Source organism: Staurois parvus, unplaced genomic scaffold (genome assembly GCF_062004578.1).
Source record: "Staurois parvus isolate SC_StPar_1 unplaced genomic scaffold, SC_StPar_1.0 ptg001012l, whole genome shotgun sequence".
NCBI classification, from domain to species: domain Eukaryota; kingdom Metazoa; phylum Chordata; class Amphibia; order Anura; family Ranidae; genus Staurois; species Staurois parvus.
In genome coordinates, this window is record NW_028318808.1 from 170,569 (window position 1) to 197,500 (window position 26,932).

At 45.0% G+C, this 26,932-nt stretch overlaps 1 protein-coding gene and 1 non-coding gene across 3 annotated transcripts in view; one reads left to right on the forward strand and one right to left on the reverse strand.

Annotated features, from left to right (window-relative positions):
• The first annotated feature begins 521 nt into the window (after positions 1-521).
• The window catches only part of LOC149441208 (methylcytosine dioxygenase tet3-like), a 120,369-nt gene continuing 93,958 nt past the window's right edge, over positions 522-26,932 (forward strand). For both annotated transcript variants that reach the window (XM_089657622.1, XM_089657620.1), the window contains exons 1-2: positions 522-661; positions 5,845-6,608. In XM_089657622.1, coding sequence (XP_089513748.1) covers positions 6,231-6,608 — 378 coding nt within the window. In that variant the 5' untranslated portion in view covers positions 522-661; positions 5,845-6,230. The remainder of the gene's footprint in view (positions 662-5,844; positions 6,609-26,932) is intronic.
• Positions 9,093-9,164, reverse strand: TRNAE-UUC (transfer RNA glutamic acid (anticodon UUC)). Its single transcript has one exon. It is a non-coding gene; the product is annotated as a tRNA-Glu (tRNA).

The window sequence follows — 26,932 nt, forward strand, 5'->3', positions numbered from 1 at the left end:
GATCTGTGTGGTTGTTCCTCCCCCCTCCTGTGTCCGGGTATATATATAGATATATACAGTATATATGGAGGAGATCAGTCTGCGCAGATCTGTGTGGTTGTTCCTCCCCCTCCTGTGTCCGGGTATATATATATATATATATATATATACAGTATATATGGAGGAGATCAGTCTGCGCAGATCCGTGTGGTTGTTCCTCCCCCCTCCTGTGTCCGGGTATATATATAGATATATACAGTATATATGGAGGAGATCAGTCTGCGCAGATCTGTGTGGTTGTTCCTCCCCCCTCCTGTGTCCGGGTATATATATAGATATATACAGTATATATGGAGGAGATCAGTCTGCGCAGATCTGTGTGGTTGTTCCTCCCCCTCCTCTCTCTGGATGTACTCCGGATCCTCTGTCGCTCCACTTCGTATCTTTGTGTTTCTCATTCACTTCCCTTTTGTTTGCTCCACATCTGTGCCCCTGCACGCTCCCTCCCCTCCCCCTCCCTCCTCCTCCCCCTCCCCCCCCTATCGGTGAAGCTCGGAGAGGCTCATAGAAGGTGAGGGAAGCTCCCAGATACCGGCGGAGGGTGACATGTGGGGCCCCCGGAGATCTGCCATGGGGGGATCATGTGACCCCTGAGCGATCATCATCGGTGCTGGCGGTGCAGGTGAGTGACCTCCGGGACGACTTTCTGCTCACTTTGTGTCTCTTACATCGGATCTCCTCCTCTGTGTGATACATGGGATCTCCTCCTCTGTGTGTGATACATGGGATCTCCTCCTCTGTGTGTGATACATGGGATCTCCTCCTCTGTGTGTGATACATGGGATCTCCTCTGTGTGTGATACATGGGATCTCCTCTGTGTGTGTGATACATGGGATCTCCTCTGTGTGTGATACATGGGATCTCCTCCTCTGTGTGATACATGGGATCTCCTCCTCTGTGTGTGATACATGGGATCTCCTCTGTGTGTGATACATGGGATCTCCTCTGTGTGTGATACATGGGATCTCCTCTGTGTGTGATACATGGGATCTCCTCCTCTGTGTGATACATGGGATCTCCTCTGTGTGTGATACATGGGATCTCCTCCTCTGTGTGATACATGGGATCTCCTCCTCTGTGTGATACATGGGATCTCCTCCTCTGTGTGATACATGGGATCTCCTCCTCTGTGTGATACATGGGATCTCCTCCTCTGTTTGATACATGGGATCTCCTCCTCTGTGTGATACATGGGATCTCCTCCTCTGTGTGATACATGGGATCTCCTCCTCTGTGTGATACATGGGATCTCTTCCTCTGTGTGATACATGGGATCTCCTCCTCTGTGTGATACATGGGATCCCCTCTGTGTGTGATACATGGGATCTCTTCCTCTGTGTGATACATGGGATCTCCTCCTCTGTGTGATACATGGGATCTCCTCTGTGTGATACATGGGATCTCCTCCTCTGTGTGATACATGGGATCTCCTCCTCTGTGTGATACATGGGATCTCCTCCTCTGTGTGATACATGGGATCTCCTCCTCTGTGTGATACATGGGATCTCCTCCTCTGTGTGTGATACATGGGATCTCCTCCTCTGTGTGTGATACATGGGATCTCCTCCTCTGTGTGTGATACATGGGATCTCCTCCTCTGTGTGTGATACATGGGATCTCCTCCTCTGTGTGTGATACATGGGATCTCCTCCTCTGTGTGTGATACATGGGATCTCCTCCTCTGTGTGTGATACATGGGATCTCCTCCTCTGTGTGTGATACATGGGATCTCCTCCTCTGTGTGTGATACATGGGATCTCCTCCTCTGTGTGTGATACATGGGATCTCCTCCTCTGTGTGTGATACATGGGATCTCCTCCTCTGTGTGTGATACATGGGATCTCCTCCTCTGTGTGTGATACATGGGATCTCCTCCTCTGTGTGTGATACATGGGATCTCCTCCTCTGTGTGTGATACATGGGATCTCCTCCTCTGTGTGTGATACATGGGATCTCCTCCTCTGTGTGATACATGGGATCTCCTCCTCTGTGTGATACATGGGATCTCCTCCTCTGTGTGATACATGGGATCTCCTCCTCTGTGTGATACATGGGATCTCCTCCTCTGTGTGTGATACATGGGATCTCCTCCTCTGTGTGTGATACATGGGATCTCCTCCTCTGTGTGTGATACATGGGATCTCCTCCTCTGTGTGTGGTACATGGGATCTCCTCTATGTGTGTGATACATGGGATCTCCTCCTCTGTGTGATACATGGGATCTCCTCCTCTGTGTGATACATGGGATCTCCTCTGTGTGTGATACATGGGATCTCCTCTGTGTGTGATACATGGGATCTCCTCTGTGTGTGATACATGGGATCTCCTCTATGTGTGTGATACATGGGATCTCCTCCTCTGTGTGATACATGGGATCTCCTCTATGTGTGTGATACATGGGATCTCCTCCTCTGTGTGTGTGATACATGGGATCTCCTCTATGTGTGTGATACATGGGATCTCCTCCTCTGTGTGATACATGGGATCTCCTCTATGTGTGTGATACATGGGATCTCCTCCTCTGTGTGTGTGATACATGGGATCTCCTCCTCTGTGTGTGTGATACATGGGATCTCCTCCTCTGTGTGATACATGGGATCTCCTCCTCTGTGTGATACATGGGATCTCCTCCTCTGTGTGTGATACATGGGATCCCCTCCTCTGTGTGCTATACATGGGATCTCCTCCTCTGTGTGTGATACATGGGATCTCCTCCTCTGTGTGTGATACATGGGATCTCCTCCTCTGTGTGTGATACATGGGATCTCCTCCTCTGTGTGTGATACATGGGATCTCCTCCTCTGTGTGTGATACATGGGATCTCCTCCTCTGTGTGTGATACATGGGATCTCCTCCTCTGTGTGTGATACATGGGATCTCCTCCTCTGTGTGTGATACATGGGATCTCCTCCTCTGTGTGTGATACATGGGATCTCCTCCTCTGTGTGTGATACATGGGATCTCCTCCTCTGTGTGTGATACATGGGATCTCCTCCTCTGTGTGTGATACATGGGATCTCCTTTTTGTGATACATGGGATCTCCTCTTTGTGATACATGGGATCTCCTCTTTGTGATACATGGGATCTCCTCTTTGTGATACATGGGATCTCCTCTTTGTGATACATGGGATCTGCTCTTTGTGATACATGGGATCTGCTCTGTGTGATACATGGGATCTTCTCTGTGTGATACATGGGATCTCCTCTGTGTGATACATGGGATCTCCTCTGTGTGATACATGGGATCTCCTCTGTGTAATACATGGGATCTCCTCTGTGTGATACATGGGATCTCCTCTGTGTGATACATGGGATCTCCTCTGTGTGATACATGGGATCTCCTCCTCTGTGTGTGATACATGGGATCTCCTCTGTGTGATACATGGGATCTCCTCCTCTATGTGATACATGGGATCTCCTCTGTGTGATACATGGGATCTCCTCCTCTATGTGATACATGGGATCTCCTCCTCTTTGTGTGTGATACATGGGATCTCCTCCTCTGTGTGTGTGATACATGGGATCTCCTCCTCTGTGTGTGATACATGGGATCTCCTCCTCTGTGTGTGATACATGGGATCTCCTCCTCTGTGTGTGATACATGAGATCTCCTCCTCTGTGTGTGATACATGAGATCTCCTCCTCTGTGTGTGATACATGAGATCTCCTCCTCTGTGTGTGATACATGAGATCTCCTCCTCTGTGTGTGATACATGAGATCTCCTCCTCTGTGTGTGATACATGAGATCTCCTCCTCTGTGTGTGATACATGAGATCTCCTCCTCTGTGTGTGATACATGGGATCTCCTCCTCTGTGTGTGATACATGGGATCTCCTCCTCTGTGTGTGATACATGGGATCTCCTCCTCTGTGTGTGATACATGGGATCTCCTCCTCTGTGTGTGATACATGGGATCTCCTCCTCTGTGTGTGATACATGGGATCTCCTCCTCTGTGTGTGATACATGGGATCTCCTCCTCTGTGTGTGATACATGGGATCTCCTCCTCTGTGTGTGATACATGGGATCTCCTCCTCTGTGTGTGATACATGGGATCTCCTCCTCTGTGTGTGATACATGGGATCTCTGTGTGTGATACATGGGATCTCTGTGTGTGATACATGGGATCTCTGTGTGTGATACATGGAATCTCCTCCTCTATGTGTGTGATACATGGGATCTCCTCCTCTATGTGTGTGATACATGGGATCTCCTCCTCTATGTGTGTGATACATGGGATCTCCTCCTCTGTGTGTGTGATACATGGGATCTCCTCCTCTGTGTGTGTGATACATGGGATCTCCTCCTCTGTGTGTGTGATACATGGGATCTCCTCCTCTGTGTGTGTGATACATGGGATCTCCTCCTCTGTGTGTGTGATACATGAGATCTCCTCATCTGTGTGTGATACATGAGATCTCCTCTGTATGTGTGATACATGTGATCTCCTCTCTGTGTGTGATACATGGGATCTCCTCTGTATGTGTGATACAGGGGATCTCCTTTCTATGTGTGATGCATGGGATCCCCTCTGTGTGTGATACATTGGATGTTCTATGTCTGGAATTATTAGTGAAGGTCACGGATCACAGTTGGTCCAATGATCATCTGTTTGAACTGGTCATGGTGAGCTGGGGATTCCGCGATCTGTTGACTGCTGACACGTGGGATGTATTGGGGAGCACCCTGTGACCCTTATGTGTATGTTCGTATGTATGATGTTTTTGGGGGTGCTTGTCCCTCAGAACAAAGAATGAAGCCCCCCTGTCCTGTCATCCTTGGTGTGTTTTGTGTTTACCTTCAGTGTGTTTTGTATTTCTTTGTGTTTATTGTGGATCTCAGGTGCTTTGTGTCCAAACATCTCCAGGACTTCCTCTGTTTATATATATACAACCTTTGTTTACCCTCATTAGCTAATTGTGAACTGGAAGCTGTGTGTTCAGTCTACACATTTGGGGGGAAATCTGCTCCATCTACACATTTTGGGGGGAAATCTGCTCCATCTAAACATTTGGGGGGAAATCTGCTCCATCTACACATTTTGGGGGGAAATCTGCTCCATCTACACATTTTGGGGGGAAATCTGCTCCATCTATACATTTTGGGGGGAAATCTGCTCCATCTAAACATTTTGGGGGGAAATCTGCTCCATCTTTACATTTTGGGGGGAAATCTGCTCCATCTACACATTTGGGGGGAAATCTGCTCCATCTACACATTTTGGGGGGAAATCTGCTCCATCTATACATTTTGGGGGGAAATCTGCTCCATCTATACATTTTGGGGGGAAATCTGCTCCATCTAAACATTTTGAGTGGAAATCTGCTCCATCTACACATTTTGGGGGGAAATCTGCTCCATCTACACATTTTGGGGGGAAATCTGCTCCATCTATACATTTTTGGGGGAAATCTGCTCCATCTAAACATTTTTGGGGGAAATCTGCTCCATCTACACATTTTGGGGGGAAATCTGCTCCATCTACACATTTTGGGGGGAAATCTGCTCCATCTACACATTTTGGGGGGAAATCTGCTCCATCTACACATTTTGGGGGGAAATCTGCTCCATCTACACATTTTGGGGGGAAATCTGCTCCATCTACACATTTTGGGGGGAAATCTGCTCCATCTACACATTGGGTGGAATTGTAGACAGCCTGATGGTTATTGCAGCTTCCAGATCCCTGGGATGTTGACAGAACTCTAGAATACAAAGCTTGGTTGAATGCATTTGGTGAAAGGTTTATATGTGGACAATATAATCACTTCTGACCCCAAGTATATCTTCCTCTGTTTTTTAGGAACCCTTTGAGGAGGACACGATACACCCCCATTTCAGTAGAGTGCACGCTTTCCCTCTGCTTCCGTCACCATGAGCTGTCAGGGGGGAAAGGGAAATCTCCAGGAGATACGATCGCGCGTCCCTTTAATACATCCGCTAGGCTGGCATAAGAAAAATTTTAGGCTCTAGAAGGAATTTCTTCCATGAACGTTCCACCTAAATCAGGCGTTTCATCCAAATGAAGGGACATAAACGGCGGGTCACATTTAAAGGTTTTTTAGTAGTAGTTCCTAGAACTAGATAACATTCAGCAGACCCCACACACAGGTCGGCCTTATGGTTTATTAGATCTGCGGATGTGAAGATTGTGTATTGGGTGAAGGGGTCCCTGGAGTTGGCTGTCCAATGATGGAGACCCAGCCTGCCCTGGTGCCTCACATGGGGGCCCAAGATATTTATGACTTTTGTGATGATGCCGAATCGCTTGGGAGGCTGAAGACTGTGCAGTTACCAGTGGATATGATGCCGTTGCCTGTGGAGAAGGTAATTAGCATTGTTGGTGTGGATGATGGCAGTGCCATTGGTGGTGGTAGTGCCGTGGAAAGTTCAGAGCAGCCCCATAAGAAGAGGAAGCGATGTGGAGTCTGTACACCATGCATGAGAAAAGAACCGTGCGGAGCGTGCTACAACTGCGTCAACCGGAGCACCAGCCACCAAATCTGCAAAATGAGGAAATGTGAAGAACTGAAGAAGAAACGTGTTGTGCCATTAAAAGGGCTGGAGGTGAGCAAATACCCTTCTTTATTTCATCATTGTATGTTGGTGTGGATCTAGGAGAGGATGTCCACTGCACAATATATGAATCCATCCCATTTCAGTCTTTGGAGATGACACCAAGCTGTGCCGGGGATAACATCTTTACAGGATGTCTCCAACTTACAAGCCGACCTCAATGCTCTGTGTAATTGGGGGACTATGGGGCCAATGAGGTTTCATGTTGGTAAATGTAAGGTTCTGCACTTGGGGGCTAAGAATATGCATAAGGACCTTTGGGGGTCAATGATGGAGGAGGATCTGGGGGTTCTGGTAGATCAGAGGCTTAATAATGGCATGTATTAGGAGAGGTTTAGACTCCAGAGAGAGATGATATATTACCCCCCCCCCCCGTACAAATCATTAGTAAGACCTCATCTGGAATATGCAGTTCAATTTTGGGCTCCAATTCACAAAAAGAACATTGGGGAACTGGAGAAAGTACAGAGAAGGGCAACCAAACTGATACAAGGCATGGAGGAGATCAGCTATGAGGAGAGATTAGAGGAATTGAGTGTATTCTCTACTGAGAAGAGGAGATTAAGGGGGGAAATGATCTCCATGTATAATACATAAGGGGGGGATATGATCTCCATGTATAATACATAAGGGGGGATATGATCTCCATGTATAATACATAAGGGGGGGAAATGATCTCCATGTATAATACATAAGGGGGGGATATGATATCCATGTATAATACATAAGGGGGGATATGATCTCCATGTATAATACATAAGGGGGGGATATGATCTCCATGTATAATACATAAGGGGGGGATATGATCTCCATGTATAATACATAAGGAGGGATATGATCTCCATGTATAATACATAAGGGGGGATATGATCTCCATGTATAATACATAAGGGGGGGAAATGATCTCCATGTATAATACATAAGGGGGGGATATGATATCCATGTATAATACATAAGGGGGGATATGATCTCCATGTATAATACATAAGGGGGATATGATCTCCATGTATAATACATAAGGGGGGATATGATCACCATGTATAATACATAAGGGGGGGATATGATCTCCATGTATAATACATCAGGGGGGATATGATCTCCATGTAGAATACATAAGGGGGGATATGATCTCCATGTAGCATACATAAGGGGGGATATGATCTCCATGTAGAATACATAAGGGGGGAAATGATCTCCATGTATAATACATAAGGGGGGGGTATGATCTCCATGTATAATACATAAGGGGGGGGTATGATCACCATGTATAATACATAAGGGGGGGATATGATCACCATGTATAATACATAAGGGGGGGATATGATCTCCATGTATAATACATAAGGGGGGATATGATCTCCATGTATAATACATAAGGGGGGATATGATCTCCATGTATAATACATGAGGGGGGGATATGATCTCCATGTATAATACATAAGGGGGGATATGATCACCATGTATAATACATAAGGGGGGATATGATCTCCATGTATAATACATGAGGGGGGGATATGATCTCCATGTATAATACATAAGGGGGGATATGATCTCCATGTATAATACATAAGGGGGGATATGATCTCCATGTATAATACATAAGGGGGGATATGATCTCCATGTATAATACATAAGGGGGGATATGATCTCCATGTATAATACATAAGGGGGGATATGATCTCCATGTATAATACATGAGGGGGGGATATGATCTCCATGTATAATACATAAGGGGGGATATGATCACCATGTATAATACATAAGGGGGGATATGATCTCCATGTATAATACATGAGGGGGGGATATGATCTCCATGTATAATACATAAGGGGGGATATGATCTCCATGTATAATACATAAGGGGGGATATGATCTCCATGTATAATACATCAGTGGTTCATATAGTGAACTCGGTGTAGTTATTCCCCCTGAGGTCATCACAGAGGACAAGGGGGTGCTCTTTACGTCTGGAGGAAAAGAAATGTCATCTCCAAACACGGAAAGGTTTCTTCACAGTGAGAGCTGTGAGAATGTGGAATAGACTCCCTCCAGAGTTGGTTGTGGCCGGCTCAGTGGATTGCTGTAGGAAAGTCCTGGATCCTTTCTTGGATACACAGAATATAACTGGATAGAACATTTATAGGGAACGTTGATCCAGGGAATATCCGATTGCCTCTCGGGGGGTCAGGAAGGAATTTTTTCCCTGCAGGAGCACATTGGATCGTGCTTTGCTGGGTTTTTTGCCTTCCTCTGGATCAACTGTGGGTGTAGGATTAGAACTTTTTTTTTTTAATGGCGGAACTGGATGGACTTTTGTCTTTTTTCAGACAGACTAACTATGTAATTGTATGTTGGTCTGGAACATGAAGAGTGTTTTGCTACATAATATATGAATATTCACATACGTGGCATAAAAAAACAGATCTTATTACATCAGTTATTAAACAATTAACAAGTGTAACATGTAAAATTTTGTTCCCATACCGGGAGTCGAACCCGGGCCGCCTGGGTGAAAACCAGGAATCCTAACCGCTAGACCATATGGGAGCTCAGTACTGAATGGCTGCAGTATTTGGTTGCTGTGCACTTGACAAGGCAGACTCTACGCTGCATGGGGGTTAAATGTCAGCGCTACAAGAGAACTGCAGTTACCCTGACGTGCCGCTACAGATGGACGCGTCTCAGCTCAGAGCGCTAGTTTTTTATTGGATTTTTACTTGTGTAATGGGAGGAGTTTAGCATCTCCGGGGTTAATGTGGAACGTGACCTTCAGAGATGGAGTTTTGTCGGCCACTCGATTGATGTGTTTTTCAAAGGAAGGCCCCAAGTTCCTTTTATACAAGATTCTAATTACATTGATTGGCATTTCTCAAATATATTTTAATGTTTTGTTTGGTTTTTAAATACATTGGTATGTGTGTGATCGTGTTCACGTGTCGGGGTCTGATAGATGAAATGGATTGCAGATACTACAGGGAACCAGCAATGTAATGGATGGCCAGTTATCTGTATGTATGTCCTTGTAGTCTGGGATGAGCACAGCTATATATGTGACTATTGTTTGCAGATTGTAGACGGTGACTGTCACCCCAACGTTGGGGACCGTAGACGGTGACTGTCACCCCAACGTTGGGGACCGTAGACGATGACTGTCACCCCAACGTTGGGGACCGTAGACGGTGACTGTCACCCCAACGTTGGGGACCGTAGACGGTGACTGTCACCCCAACGTTGGGGACCGTAGACGGTGACTGTCACCCCAACGTTGGGGACCGTAGACGGTGACTGTCACCCCAACGTTGGGGACCGTAGACGGTGACTGTCACCCCAACGTTGGGGACCGTAGACGGTGACTGTCACCCCAACGTTGGGGACCGTAGACGGTGACTGTCACCCCAACGTTGGGGACCGTAGACGGTGACTGTCACCCCAACGTTGGGGACCGTAGACGGTGACTGTCACCCCAACGTTGGGGACCGTAGACGGTGACTGTCACCCCAACGTTGGGGACCGTAGACGGTGACTGTCACACAAACGTTGGGGACCGTAGACGGTGACTGTCACACAAACGTTGGGGACCGTAGACGGTGACTGTCACACCAACGTTGCGGACCGTAGACGGTGACTGTCACACCAACGTTGCGGACCGTAGACGGTGACACCAACGTTGCGGACCGTAGACGGTGACACCAACGTTGCGGACCGTAGACGGTGACACCAACGTTGCGGACCGTAGACGGTGACACCAACGTTGCGGACCGTAGACGGTGACACCAACGTTGCGGACCGTAGACGGTGACACCAACGTTGCGGACCGTAGACGGTGACACCAACGTTGCGGACCGTAGACGGTGACACCAACGTTGCGGACCGTAGACGGTGACACCAACGTTGCGGACCGTAGACGGTGACACCAACGTTGGGGACCGTAGACGGTGACTGTCACCCCAACGTTGGGGACCGTAGACGGTGACTGTCACCCCAACGTTGGGGACCGTAGACGGTGACTGTCACACAAACGTTGGGGACCGTAGACGGTGACTGTCACACCAACGTTGCGGACCGTAGACGGTGACTGTCACACCAACGTTGCGGACCGTAAACGGTGACTGTCACCCCAACGTTGCGGACCGTAGACGGTGACACCAACGTTGCGGACCGTAGACGGTGACACCAACGTTGCGGACCGTAGACGGTGACACCAACGTTGCGGACCGTAGACGGTGACACCAACGTTGCGGACCGTAGACGGTGACACCAACGTTGCGGACCGTAGACGGTGACACCAATGTTGCGGACCGTAGATGTTGATGGTTAAAGTAGCGATAAGACTTCTGATGGTCAGGTTTAGTTTGTGACAATTTACTGATCAGATGAGGAGAAATGTTGTAATGGTGGCAGTTTGCTTCTGATAATCTAAGAAAAGGACATAAATGGTATTGTGGCTCCCATGACATGGCCATACATGCTACTAATCTGCATATCTACGTGATCTGCTCTTCCCTCCCAGCCAAGTGATAAATTGTCTTTCTTTGGACAGGAGTGTGAAGAGGCCTTTTCCCTCCTCTTGGTTAACCCTTTGTCACCGTGGAAACATTTATTGCACCTATTAGTACCTACTCCCTGTCTTGCCATTATAAATTAGGGCCGTCAGCCCTTCTGTGGGCTCCCAAGCCAAGATTCTCTTTTGTGTTTGGGGTTGTAAGGGAACGTGCGTCCCCCTCCCCCGCTCCTCCCTTCCACCCCCACCCAGGGAATGATTCTTGACGTGTGGTATAGGCAAGAGTATCCTATGGCTGCCAGCTGGGTTTTAAACACCCCACCCCCACAGCAAGCCACATACTGCTTCTATTGTGTATCCTCTTTAGCCTGCTTTTCTTAGGCAGAATTGTAATCGGGATCTGGCTGGATCACTAAATACGCTGAGACCTTCCTAGTCTGCAGGGGAGACATTTGGTTTTCTATATTGGTTGCTTGTGGCTGCCTTCGCCTTGGATCCGACCTCTACGACGTCTAATGCAATGATAGATGCCATTAACAATGTTCCAGACTGATGGTGTTGACTCGCTTTTGTCATTCTAACCCCTTTTATGTTACATTTTGTGAATTCTTCCCCGCTCGGTGGGATTGGCACTGTGAAAGCTCCTCTGTTAAATATCAATGGAGCTTGAGGTTGATACAAAATGGTTGGAAGATCTTCTTACCAGATCGTCGATATGCCTCCATTTCTTGTAGTTCTGGGTTTTTCCTTCACATTTGTAAGATGCGTAGTTCATGCTGTTGTGTGTATTGTCGTTACTTATCCGTCCCATTTTGTAATGCTTAGCCAACCTACCATTGAGTTGTATATCGCGATGTCGTTTGGTATAGCTTAGTCCATGAGTAAGCCAAGTGAGCGGGACGCGGATTTCTATGTTTGATCCGCAACTCCTCCACTTATTGTCTCGTTGAAGGTAAAGCATTTTCATGGTTTCTTACCTTTTGCTTTGCCGGGCTGATGTCCTCTGCAGGGTGTTATCCGTTGACAATCCCAGAGATATATTGTTGTTTCCTTCCCGTCTCCTAAAGTCTGGAGCCTGCAGTTTGCCGCTATACCGGCGTGTTTGCACTTCCACTGTTGTCCTCGCACATCCACAAACAACTTGCCGAAATCCCACCTGTGTTTTCTTTCAGTTCTCTGTGCATTTTTATTCCCCGCTTTCATTCATGGTTTTCCCCTCATCGCGACCCCCAAACTGTTGCGTAGACATGAGCTAGGCGCTGATCTACATTGGAAAGGTGAGTCATACGCCTTCTAGTAGCAATGTCCTCGAGTTACCTTGCAGGGCAGCGTTCTGCCTCGGTCCACTAGGTTACGCTGTGGGAAACACCCTACTTTGTGAATAAGGGAAATCGACGTTTATCCACTCTGGACTGTGGCTGATCAAAGCTTCACTTTCTTTGCATTAAACCCCTCTACTCAACAGATGATTACAAAACATTCAGGAAACCAGGAGCATAATCCTGAACCTGAAAAAGGTCCATGCGTTTATTATTTACTTAGCTCCTATAGGTGGATCTATTCACAACATCACATTCTTTTCCGTTCTGCTCCTCTGGTTCTTTATACTAATAAACCGCTATTCTTCTGGAAATGGGCATCTGGGCTTCTGATGCCACCAATTATGTGGGCAGTTGTGACCACATTGGTCGATGGCTCTTGACCACGGATGTGCCCCTCCATCATAGACCATCATATACTTTGTGGCTAAGGTTTTGGCATATAGTAATGTGACCAGCCCTGGCAGGATCTCTTTGCTTTCTGCCGGAATGGTAAGTATTTTAACTTCATTAGTAGGCCAAGATTGGTTGCATAGAAGAACATTGGAGTATAGGTCTGCTTTAAAGGATAAGTGTACCTTCTATGTATGAGCTGGGATCTTTTTTGAAGAACACATATCAATGATGGGATATATATCTATTGTGCATAAAAAATGAATGGTAGTACATACTTCAGTGTTCAAAACTGTCCATGGTAGTGCATACCTCCAGTGAGTACAACCCTCTTTCTGGCCTACCTCATGCGGTGCTTTTTCAGCCCTACAAGCTTATTTTATAGTTGCTCTGGACTTGGGTTTAGAGCAGGGGTCTCCAAACTGCAGCCCGAGGGCCGGATGTGGCCCTGCTAGCCTTTATCCAGCCCTTGGGGCACTGACCCCAACATTGGGGCACTATTTCTTCCCCTGATAACACTTATAGGGTACTATTCCTCCCATTGATACCAATGATGGGGCACCCCTCTCTCTTACTGACCACCAACCTTGAGGCCATGTTTATTCTTACTGATGCTCGGCCTGAAACATTTTCCAACTCCACTGGCCACACTCCGGCCCTCTTCAAAGGGCCGGTTTATGGTCCTTCAGACTTTAAAAGTTTAGAGACCCCTGGTTTAGAGGATAAAGACAACCATGGACAATTTTCTCTATGGCCAGACTCTGTGCACGTGCAAAGAATTCAAGGGATGCCGGCAGCGATGGAGGAGAAATACGTTACATTGTTGGGTCTTGCCATGCCAACTTCACTTTCTGCTGTCAGTGTTACATGCTTGCATTCATTTTAGAATATGAATGTCAATGTAACAGTTTTCTTCTCCTTTAAATTGGCCATTCGTAGTGAAAGTGTTTGAAATCTCCCACAAAACACCAGAAATCTTTTTTCTTAAAGTGATTGCCGGTATCGGAGGAGTACATTTTTATATGTTACAAATATTTCCCAACATGCTGTAAGTTTTTGCTAGATTCAGATTTCTGCATAGCTTCCTAAGCCATGGCCTAGGGTGGGAGAGAGACTGGGGTAGCACACAGCAACTGGCACATATAATATTCAATGTCATTGCCACATTGCTGTCTGTAATAAAACAAAAAAAAGGTTCCAGACTGCCAGAAACTTGTCTAGATCTCAATGGGACCCACCATGCTTGAAACACAGCCTCCTAGTGCTTAGCCACATGGCAACATTAAAAGAAGTTTAAAGCAGATTGAAAATTGCTGACTTGAATTTCAAGCATGGTTAGATGCAAGTAATATAGTAATAAACACCGAAAACCAAAGCCACTGATTTCACAATCTGTGATAAGACTGCAGAAGAAAATGGAGGCCACCCTTTACTCCACTGCATGGAGATTTAGGCTGGATGAAAGATTGGCTTTATATTCTTTTTTGAAGAATACCGACCGTATGATAGCAGATGTTTGTTACTTCGGATGCATGCTCTTCATAAACGCATCCCATTTTCCCTGAATAGATTACTTGGCCTGTGAATCACTCTTCCCTTCAGGTACAATTTTCCTTCTGCATACTGTATAATCTATTATCTTAGGAGGTGATGAATTTCACAAATTCACAGCATGTGTTGCCATGTGCATAATAATCATTGGTGATAGTGAAGGGTGTGAAAAGACCTTTCTCCTCCTGTGCTCAACCATTACCACAGTCTTCATGGCTGTTAGGTGGGGCATTGGACAGACCTACTTAAATTGCAGTCAGCCTTGAAAATGGCCTCTTCCCCCTATTCAGGGGTTTCCTATAGTTGTATAAGAAATGATGATAGCAAGCACCATCAAGGGAGATGTCTTAGGGTGGAGAAATATCTCAGGATCCATTGGAGAAAAGCTTCAGGGAAAGGTGAGCATCAGTTCTAGTTGCTTTGGTCCATTGCCTACCCAACTGCTGGAATTTCTGCAGCCTAGCACCAGTCCTATATTTTTAGCTCAAAGTGAAAGCGTATTTTGCTAATGTTCCAACTGACATTTATTAAAGTGGACCGAACTTCAAGCTTCTGCTTCTGCTTGAGTGTTTTTTTAATCTTAGGCTGTTCCCCAAACCTACCATGCTAAACGTTCACCAGATGGCTCCTGACCTGTTTTCTCTGACCATGTAACAGGCTTCTATCATGGTAGCAATGGAGCTCCCACCTGTTTAAAGCCTTTGAAGTATAAATTATATTACAACCTATCAACTGTCTTACAGACCTGATATGGTGTTTTTGAATCTTCACTAATGATGGCCAGGAAGCTTCTGACTACCTCAGGGACTCGAATAAACTTCTCAGGCAGTTAGCTGAATCTCCGCGTGTGTGTCAGACCTGATCCTAGTAGAAGAGGGAAGGAAGGATCAGAGTACTGCTAATGCACCTCTATCTTTTGGGAGAGAATCATGCCATGTCTCAGAGCACCAATGACTGGGCAGCACAGTGGCTAAATGGTTAGCACCTTTGCCTGGCAGTACTGGAGGTTGCTGGTTCAAATCCCAACCATGGCCCTACCTGCCTGGAGTTTTCATGTTCTCCCTGTGCTTGCGAGGTTTCCTCACACACTCCAAAGACATGCTGGTAAGGTAATTGGCCCTAGTCTGTGTATGTATGAATGTAGGTTAGGGCCCTTAGATCGTACGCCCCTTAAAGGTTAGGGACTGATGGGAAGGTACAATATATATGTAAATGGACAGCGCCATATAAGTACCTGTAATAAATGTGAAGATGGGCAAATGCCTTACTGCAAGTCTTCCTCAAACAGAGCAGCTTAGCACTTTTCTAAGAAGGGGAAAAAATTAGACTGAAATTGATCTGATACATGGGGGGCCAATTGCAAAGCAGAGAATGTGAATGTCACAAGCTTCCTCAATCAGTCACTCTCAATTACAACACATGGATGGTGCTCCACCAGGGAGGCTTGTGAAGGTCACATGCTTCATAAACCGCTCCTGGTGTAGTTTAGGGTAGAGGAGGACATTGCACAAAGGTAAGCCATAGATGATGTGATTTCCTGTTTTCAGGAAAGAAAATTGTTTGATTCCCCCTTCAAAACAGTCGGTGCGAATGGGAGAATCCCTCCCACAACACTATTGTGTTTTACCATCAGGGAGACTTCCCTGCCAGCAGGACATAATGATCACTGCAGGTGACTATAGCTGCCAGATATAATTGCATGCAAAAAATTCAACAGGTTGGTTGTATTGAAGTTGATCTTTTGGATGATTTCTGTACAGCCAGCCTACCTATGGATGGATCTAATCTCTGCCAGTCCCTGCTGAACCCGATGAGATTAGATCCATCCATGGCTGGGTTGTCATATGAACTCCGAAGCCTCATCCAGTTCTCACTGCTCTGAACTGTCATTAAAGTTATGTTGAGTCTCTCAAACACTTGAGGACAACAGTTGATAATGTCTAGAGAGTTCGCGGGAGATGGGGAGCACCTTGGCTGTGGAATGATGGGGAGCACCTTGGCTGTGGAATGATGGGGAGCACCTTGGCTGTGGAATGATGGGGAGCACCTTGGCTGTGGAATGATGGGGAGCACCTTGGCTGTGGAATGATGGGGAGCACCTTGGCTGTGGAATGATGGGGAGCACCTTGGCTGTGGAATGATGGGGAGCACCTTGGCTGTGGAATGATGTGTTTTCATTCTCTGGTTAGCAGGTGACATGGAAAGCAGAAATCCCATCATAGTGAATGGCACTAATGCTCTCCTGGCCTTGCAGTCTGGGAGATTCCTTTGGCTGTATATTTAGCTGTTTGCCAGAGGTTGTGTTTGTCATTGTTTTAGCTGCATTATTTATATTTTGGCCAGTTTTGATCCTAACGAGTGTTTGTTGACCTTGTGCTTTGATAGGCATATCCCGCTTGCATTGTTTTGTATAATCTTTAGGTAATTCATAGCAGATATACAGTGCTTGATGTTACATGCCAGCGCCAGGATTAAACACCCAACAAAACTAAAAACCAAATAAAAATTAACTCATAAAAAGTGGAAGCAATTGGGAACAACAGCCACTCAGCCACCAAGTGGTAGGCCATGTCACATGACAGGGCGATGTCAGCGCATGCTGAAGCGCACAGTGCGCAGAAGTCGCCAACTGTCTGCAGAGTCAATAGCTAAAGACCTCCAAACTTGGTGTGGCCTTCAGATGAGCCCAACAACAGTGCGTAGAGAGCTTCATGGAATGGGTTTCCATGGCTGAGCAGCTGCATCCAAGCCTTCCATCACCAAGTGCAATGCAAAGCGTAGGATGCCGTGGTGTAAAGCACGCCGCCACTGGACTCTAGAGCTGGGGAGATGTGTTCTCTGGATTGACCAATCACGCTTTTCTGTCTGGCAATCCGATGGATCGGTTTGGCGGTGGCCAGGAGAACGGTACTTGCCTGACTGCATTGTGCCAAGTGTAAAGTTTGGTGGAGGGGGGATTATGGTGTGGGGTTGTGTTTCAGGGGTTGGGCTTGGCCCCCTAGTTCCAGTGAAGTGAACTCTTAAGGCGACATTTTGAACAATTTCGTGCTCCCAACTTTGTGGGAAGAGTTTCCTAATCCAACATGACTGCTCACCAGTGCACAAAGCAAGGTCCATAAAGACATGGAGGAGCCAGTTTGGGGTGGAGGAACTTGACTGTCCTGCACAGAGTCCTGACCTCAACCCCATAGAACACCTTTGGGATGAATTAGAGCGGAGACTGCGAGCCAGGCCTCCTCCCCCGACATCAGTGCCCCTCCCCCGACATCAGTGCCTGACCTGACAAATGTGCTTCTGGAAGAATGGTCCAACCTTCCCATAGACACCCTCCTAAACCTTGTGGACGGCCTTCCCAGAAGAGTTGAAGCTGTTCTAGCTGCAAAGGGCGGGGCCAACTCAATATTGAACCCTACGGACTGAGACTGGGGGGCCAATAAAGGTCATGTGCGTGGAAAGGGCGGGGCCAACTCAATATTGAACCCTACGGACTAAGACTGGGGGGCCATTAAAGGTCATGTGCGTGGAAAGGGCGGGGCCAACTCAATATTGAACCCTACGGACTAAGACTGGGGGGCCATTAAAGGCCATGTATGTGGAAAGGGCGGGGCCAACTCAATATTGAACCCTATGGACTAAGACTGGGGGGCCATTAAAGTTCAGGTGCGTGTAAAGGCAGGCGTCCCAATACTTTTGGCAGTATAGTGTATATATGTGGGTGTGCGTATATTTATATTATATTTATGCCAACAGACACACACTATCTATTGGTTTATCTCCAAAAACAAAAAGGACAAACTCCTAATTCAAGGCAATAAATGTCAGGTTTTATCTTTGCAAAACTGGCCAATTTGGCAATTTTCTTTAGATCTACCAACAAACTATGTAGATAAAAATTGCTAAAAGCCTCCAACAAACCCTTTCAGGTGAACATTGACTCTCACATACAGTTGTGTTCAAAATAATAGCTGTCAGACATCACTAACCGGATCAATCGCTGTTTTTGGTGGAAATGATATTTCTACATGGCAAATAATTTCCTATCAGGTGTAGTAGAGTCATAGAAATCCAACAGACCCGACAGTCATGACATGCATGCTGCTGATTCTGTGTCATTGAATCACTCATTGAAAGGGGCGTGTTCAAAATAATAGCCGTGTGGAGTTCTATTAGTGAGGTCATTCATTCTTTGATAAACAGGTGGCAATTATTGCCCTTATTTAAGGAAGGAAGGCAGCAAATGTTGGACATGCTGGTTACAGTGCATTTCTCTCTGAAATTCTGAGGAAAATGGGTCGTTCCAGACATTGTTCAGAAGAACAGCGTACCTTGATTAAAAAGTTGATTGGAGGGGAAAACATATAAAGAAGTGCAGAAAATGATCGGCTGCTCTGCTAAAATGATGGCAAATGCTTTAAAATGGCAACCAAAACCTGAAAGACGTGGAAGAAAGCGAAAAACTACCATTGGAATGGATAGAAGAATAGCCAAAATGGGGCGGACTCAGCCAACAATCAGCTCCAGGAAGATGAAAGAAGGTGTGACGTTCCCTGTGAGGACTCAGCCAACAATCAGCTCCAGGAAGATGAAAGAAGGTGTGACGTTCCCTGTGAGGACTGTTACAATTAGAAGACGCCGATGTGAAGCCAAGCTATCTGCAAGAAGTCCCCGCAAAGTCCCACTGTTGGGAAAAAGACGTGCTGAAGAGGTTACAAACTGCCAAAGAGCACATGGAGCAACATTTTGTGGGCTGATGAAAGTAAGATTGTTCTTTTTGGGTCTAGTGGGCGGAGACAGTTTGTCAGATGACCCCCAAACACTGAATTCAAGCCACAGTACACTGTGAAGACCATGAAGCATGGTGGTGCAAGCATCATGATATGGGGATGTTTCTCATACTACGGTGTTGGGCCTATTTATCGCATACCAGGGATCATGGATCAGTTTGAATCCATCAGAATACTTGAAGAGGTCATGCTGCCTTATGCTGAAGAGGAAATGCCCTTGAAATGGGGGTTCCAACAAGACAACGACCCCAAACACACCAGTAAACGGGCAACATCTTGGTTCCAGACCAACAAGATGGACGTTATGGAGTGGCCAGCCCAATCCCCGGATCTTCATCCAATAGAAAACTTGTGGGGTGACATCAAAAATGCCGTTTCTGAGGCAAAACCAAGAAATAGAGAAGAACTGTGGAATGTGGTCCAATCATCCTGGGCTGGAATACCTGATCACAGGGGCCAGAAGTTGGGGGACTCCATGCAACACAGATGTACAGCAGTTCTCAGAAACAGTGCGACTACAACCAAATATTCATGAAGTCATTCAAAGGAAAGCAAAATCTTCAAACATTTCTCAGTTTATATAGTGAATGTTGGAGTTTGTAAAGAAGAATACAAAAACTGCTATTTTTTTGAACCGTCTAATATTCACTTTTCTTCCATTTTTTTAGAGCAACAACACAAATTTGATGTATTTTTCTTCATGTTTTGATTTGGAATAGAATGTGTCGTGTTCCCAATGCATTTGTGTGGATGGAAATAAAAGGATTAGAAGGATTTTCAGTTTTATTCACTTTTTCATCACACTGATATTATTTTGAACACAACTGTACATCTACTATGGCTGGAAGCTGTTCTGGTTCAGCTCACTTGCAGATCAGTACCAAAAATATGAAGGATTCTACACACACACCTGGATTGTCTTGGGTAGGGCTTCTAGTATTTAGGAAGGCTATAGACTATGCAATTTTCTTTCCTGCAAACTGTGTTCTGGCAGGGACCCCCCCCCCGGAGAACACAATACCTCTGCTTCAGGGATTCTCCCTGGGGGGAATCAAGTGATTTTTTTTTGGGTTACAGAAAAAAATCTGCACCATCTATGGGCCTGCCTTAGGTCATGTGGACAAGCCCTTATTGTTATCTTTAGCCTCTATAAACTTTAGAATTGGGTGCTCTGGGGTAAACGTTATGAAACTTTTCAGACAAATCCCTTTGTCAAGATGGTGGAGGTTGTGGGTTTCCTTAGGAGGCTTTAGTTTCCCCAAAAATATACTGGTAGAATAACTGATTACCTCAGAGAGTGGTGGGGATGGTTGTGTTTCGGCACGTAGGGAAGGTAGGGAGTTTAAAGTCCGGCAATTTGTTATCCTTATAAAAATGAGTAAAATTGAAAGTGTTATTGTCTGTCTGGTTCTAGACAACCACATTAACAACAGAAATTCAGATCTCTTTTGACATCTTAAGGGATTGTAGGAAAATCCTGGAGCATGCAGTTACCTTTAGTGTCTGGAAACAATCAGGACAATGGGCTCATTGTGTACGGTGTTGGTGGAGGGGCAAGCAGATGACTTGATGTGTGATGCACATGTTGGGATTTCAGCAGAATGTGAATGTTCTATAATCTTTCCCATGTTTTGTCATTGTCTGTTCATTCCTTACACAGAGAGGAATCTGAATATAGATCAGCCAGTGACACACAGCTGGGAACACCGCTTCCCATTTCCAAACTGATTTGTTAGCGCTGCGTTCCAGAAGTTGGAAGAAATTGAGTTTCTTGAGCCGGTTCTTACTGGCAAATTGCTCAAGATATCTAATAATGATAAAGAATATTAATAATGTGGCCATGATCTGAAAGTTTGGTATTTTCATGGGATCTAGCATACATTGAGCCCCCCCACCACCTATCCCTAACCCAACCCCCCTACCACCAGCAAAAAATGGTAGACCTATAGTTATGAATACATTTTATGCTACAGTGCGATCTCATCCTTGTAAATCAAAGCCATTCACATCCTTAAGGGATTCCAACCCAGGCTTAAATAAAAAAGTATTAAAGTCCAACTCCAAGTTTAGGTAAAAAGTATGTTGCCTAACCGCTAGCAAAAGAAAAAGATGCATCTTTCCCCACAATTCTCACCACCCCATTTGTACTGTCCTTTGTAAGACTCTACTCCATCACCCGGACCAGTCTTCTTTCAGCTTCCTTTTAACCCACTAGCTGTGAGCCCGGACCATAGTGGCGATAACCCCTGGGGGTCCGTCATCATGTTTGCCTGGTCTCGCAATACAGTGCTGATGACATAGTGTGAGTTCTGTTTTTTGCTTCACTGAGGACCATCAACTTCAGAGCAGAGGAAGAACCCTGCTTATCACCAGACCAGCCAGAAGATAGCTGGATTGGGAAGTATGTATGTGATGAGAGAGGGATTAAAAACGGTTTTAACATTCTAAAAATGGTATTATTGTGAGGTATCATCTACAATTAAAAAAAAAAAAAAAAAAAAAAAAACCTACATCCTGCAGGTTGTGATTGTAGGTGTCTAAAATCTGTGCATGGAAACTTACTATTACTGTTTGGGTCTGGCTCGATGGTTGACACCTTTTCTAGAAAAGAAAATGGCGACCTTTCATCCTTCATATTAAAGAGGAACTTCAACTAAAGTGAGTTCTGCTGGTGCACTCCCTTCCCCTAGCCTGTAACTGAGTTACAGTTTTTATTATTTCTTTGGTGGGGGGGGGGGGAAGAATACAGATTTTTGTTGGTACCTACTGCTCCTTGACCCTCCCCTCCTGGGATATATGCTGCAAGACCATTCACAGAGCACCAGCTCATACATGGACAGCGGGGAGCTGGCTAAGGTTCCTCTCTAAGACACGGACAGCTTCCATATCCACAATGGCAGCACCATGGACCCGCAGCAGTAAGAAGAACCAGACAGCACTGGACTCCAGGCACTGGAAAGTGCCTAATTTTTAATAGTCAGCAGCCACCAGGAAAAAAAAAACTGAAAATGGAAGTACCTCTGTAACATCAGCAAAAATCTCATCTTTAAGTGGTAAAATACTGTCCAGGTGGCAATCTTATTTGGCCCCCAAAAGGTAAGGCTATCTCCAGCCAAAGTTATAATACAGCTGTGTGTTCATTTTGAAATAATTACATGTATTTTTACATACATCTAGAAGACGAATCCGAATTTGTCTTAATAGCCTCCTGTGGTCCCATGCATGGAGACACTCAGACTGGAAGCCAGTTGGAATTCCATTCCTCCCCAAAACTGAACATCAGGATGATATAAAAAGGCAAGTTAGTCCAGTAATCTAGGACTGCATCCATTGAATGTGTGTTTAGTGGATTATCTGGAGTTCAGCTATGCAGGTCCTAGTAACATGGTTGGGATGTCAACTTTGCTCTTTAATGACTGGAGCGCGCTCTTCTGCCATCTGGGCAACTTTCATATGGCCCATGAGGACTTGCTTTGAGCAGATTTAACTTATTGGTTACATGCTACAGCCTATGTAGTCAACATTTGATATGTACAGCCAGGCCATAGATGAAGTGTAGACCTTGGACCTACAAGAGGATCACTCCAATTATGCCAGAGGGGGCACTCTTAGAATGGGGACTTGCAGGATGCATTGTCTGATAGAATAAAGCATGATAAAAGGAAGTGACGTCGGGACCTGGGTGTGCTGATGGCTTCATTGAGGCCAGAGGGATTGGCCTGGTCACTGTTTTTCCTAATGTTATTTCACGGTGACTATATTTATGTTGATTCTTTTTATGATATTTGGAATAGTCCTTATTTTGTGACCAGAGTTCTGACTTTTGCTTCTTTAACTCATTAATTTCCGAGTTCCTCCCTGGAAGAGGTTAGGGCTTGTGTCCAACCATGTCTATGCTTTTTGTATGTATTATTGTACTTCTGTGAACGGTACTATTTTAACACCTGTGCACTTGTTATGCTTTGTTCTTTTTCTTTGAAAAGAAGAATTCTAATAAAAACGATTGAAATAGAAAAGGAAGTGACATCTTTGGAGTGCTGTCTTTTTGTTGGCGTACAGTTTGTACAGAGCAGGGACAAGCTCCGGTTTTGGGCGCTCAGAGCTCCCATAGCCACAGGAAAGGTTGGAGTATAGAGTAGTTTGACTTTTACATGTTTGTACCTGGATCTGGCTGTTGGGAAATTCTAGTCTTTAGAATGAATGTTCTTTTATTAGATTAGATGTACACAACAATCTCTATCATAAGGATGTGGTTTTCTGTAGTTCAGCAGAGGAGAACCAGGCAAGGCTGAAAGCACTGCTTGGGATTTCCGTGTCGCAGAGGCAGTGGTGTCTGCTCACTATAGAAAATTAGGAGCTCACTGGAGTTCTGGCAGGACCAACAAGTATTTTTAGAGGCAAAAACTGGGGACATTTTTTTATTTTCCAGTCGTACACTTCTTAGCATGCTTTGACTTCTGTTTTTAAAAGTATTTTTTGCTTGGCTGGCACAATACTTGATGGTATAGCTTTGGTTACCATTTGAGTTTCGGTTGGAGGATTGCCATCTATTTAAAGGAGGCTGTATTATTAATTCTTGTGGAGGCTGTGTAGTGTTGGTGTCAGAATGGCGTGTTTTGGGAAATGTTCCAGTACGTGAGAACAGGATGCCCGGCAAAGATCTCAAGCACATGGCTAATTAGCCTACGGGATAAAGCAAGCAGCGCTCCCAGTGCATTCCTTTGGAAGTTTTGTTCTCTAACATTGGTACTTGTAGGGCACAGCATGTATTTGGAGTATTTGCTTTGCTTAATCAGCCTAAAATGGCATGCATGTGAACCGTGTGACCTTAAACCGTGCAGTTGGAACTCAGAAGTCTCTCTGAAAATGACCCAAACTTCCCACGGCAAGGCTGAGCAGTGATGCAGAACAAGTGAGATCTCAGCATGGGTACTCTACAGGTACAAGCTTTGACACCTTACTAATAAAATTGCCTTCAATATCCAAACTTCAGCATTTGGTTGTTATTATAAAGAGGATAATATCTTTAACATGTTATTGTCTTTCTTTGCATTTTCTGTCCTGGAGGATGTCTGGTTTTAATTGAATCCACCTAACCACTATTAGAATAAACCCACAAATGGGCATAGTTTATGCTGGCCATTGCGGGACACCAGTGGAAATCTGACCAATTAGTGAGTGAAAACAAGTCTGTATGAATGATGGAAGTTTTCATTATTGCATTCATGTAAAATGTCTGCAACTGATAAGGAAACATTCCTGTTTAGTCATAAAATGGAGAACGATCCTCTCATGAGGAGCATTCAGACTGCAAGATTCACTTCAGCTTCATAGAAGGATTGTGCTACATTCGTGACATATGATTATGGTGGAGGAATGTGGTAACATTGTGCCTGTTGTAACCTTCTCCCTGATACTTTGTGGCCCCCAATGTGGAACACAATTCTAGGCTGATGTTGTAGTACTTTGTAAACCACTCCAACTTCAAATTTGAAATAAAATCTCTGAATGTCCTAACTGACCATTAGTGGGGATCCAAAGCTTTTAATCTACTTCTAATATTTCAGTGGGTAAGGTATGTGTAAGAGCGCTGATTGCATTGTAAATGAGGGTTGATCAGATCGTTCTTAGAATGATATATAGAAGCAGTTTAACTATATTGAATTTTCACTTGGATGTTCTAAGGCACGGCTCCAAATTGAAAGGTTTATTATTCTCCCTACAACCACCTGGAGAAAATGATGAAAGTAGGTCTCCTCCACTCTTGCCTTCCATGCTTGTTTTGGGCCATAAGTTGGATGAAAGTTTCTTTAAGTGGTCATAAATATTCTGGGTATCCCATGTTTTTTCTATCACATCTTCAATTGCTCAGAAACCTGAAGCCTGAAGCCTAAAAAATGAGTTGTTCGCTATCCACAACATCTGAAATGTATTCTGAGGAAGGATCAGCCTATCGATCGATAAAGTATGAGGCAGAGGTTATGAGGAAGGACCCTAGGAACGGTTTGACCTCATCTTGTATATAGTAAGTGCATATCTACATATGTCGCAGAGCTTATTGAGTCATGCTCTTATATAGTTCACGATAAAGTGATTCTAAAGGTTTTAATTTTTTTTAATAACAAACATTGTCATACTAACCTGCTTTGTGCAATGATTTTGCACAGAGCAGCCCCTATCCTCCTCTTTTTGGGTCCATCGCTGGAGGCTTTGGTTCCTCCTCCCTGCCGAGTGTGCCAGTAGCAAGGGGCTGCCTTTATGGCAGGTTGTTTTTAAAGGGGACCTGTTGTCCTTTAACAATTTTTAGACAAAAGGTGAATTCAGTCAATGAGCTACTAATACTGAATTACTAAGCAGGTTGGCTTCACTCTTCTATAGTGCATCACAAGTCTTCATTTTTACTGAGGTAAACAACTGAAGTCATTGAAGTTTCTCTCTTGAATATGGAGAGCGGTGGGAAAGGGTGTATGTGTCCCAGAGCTCGGCCTCAAGGGGGGAGGATTACGTATTCTGAGCACCCTGGGCTGCTGATGAAACCATACTGGGGTTGTGTGTCATCTTTAGATGGTACCTTTTTGAATTTGTGTTCTCGCATTCCACATCTGACTTTGGCTTAGAAAATAGGACAAGATCATTTCAGTCCTAAGACTTCTAATCATTCACTCTGCAGGTTAAAATTTTAGTGACCCCAAGTGCCAGCTGTTCTGAGGAAAACTTCAAAAGGAATCCTGGACAAGATGGTGTGATTTACCCCTGTACCAAGGGAAGGCCACAGATACCATCTTCTGGCTTTGCCCTGCCCAGGCCTAGTTCACCATCTTATAAGATGGCTTAACTCCCAGACAGATTTATTTTTCTAGTTTTGGATAACGTGTTACATTGTTAAACTCAGATAATACGTATCATGCTGCTGTCTGTCTATTTGATTATTGGTTATGTTCCCCCATATACTGCCATTTGCTATATAACTTTTCTGTACTGCATATTGTACGTATCTTGGCTACTTTGCAAAAAAAGAAAAATGTATAAATAAAGGAATTACAAAAAAAACCTCAAATAATAATACAGTGTATTATTGAGCTAATTATTTCACTGGGAAGATTCCCTGTCTTCCTGATGCCGTGATGGTGGATGCAGAGACTGGAGATGAAAGGAAATCTCTGGGCCTCATTCACACCTCCATGTTTTGTAGCTTGAAGGCACAAAACGCTGAAATCAGAAAAACATTGTTCTCTATGGTGTCTGTTTACACCGGAGCACTGGAGTTCCTGTCACAAAAACACGTGTTGCTCCAGAAAGTACGAGGGCTTCTTGCGGCAGTAACTCTAATGGTCTCTTCTTTGAAATAGGGATATAGCCAGCATTCCTTTTTATATATGGATAATGTTTTGAACTTTCAGATGTTTTTGTGTTTCCATTGGGGAGATTCCACTCTCTTCCAGTTCCAGACTCCAACCCTCCCCCATCGATCCAAAACTAAACCATTGCTTTGAGTTGAGTTACACTTCCTCTTGTAGAAGAGAAGAAGCACCAGCTGAATTGTTGTAGACAGGCTTGCTGGTTAAGGCTGGAAATCACGTAATCGAAGGTGGCTTCAATACGTTGAGTAGCTGCTGATAGGCCATCCCTTTCATTGACATAGCCAGGTCTGGAAACCTTTTACCCACTTTCTTTGGTATCTGTTTAAAATACAATGAAACCTAAGCTGGCCATAAATGGATGGTAATTCAGCTGGTTCAGCAGGGACCAGCCAACTTCTGATCCATC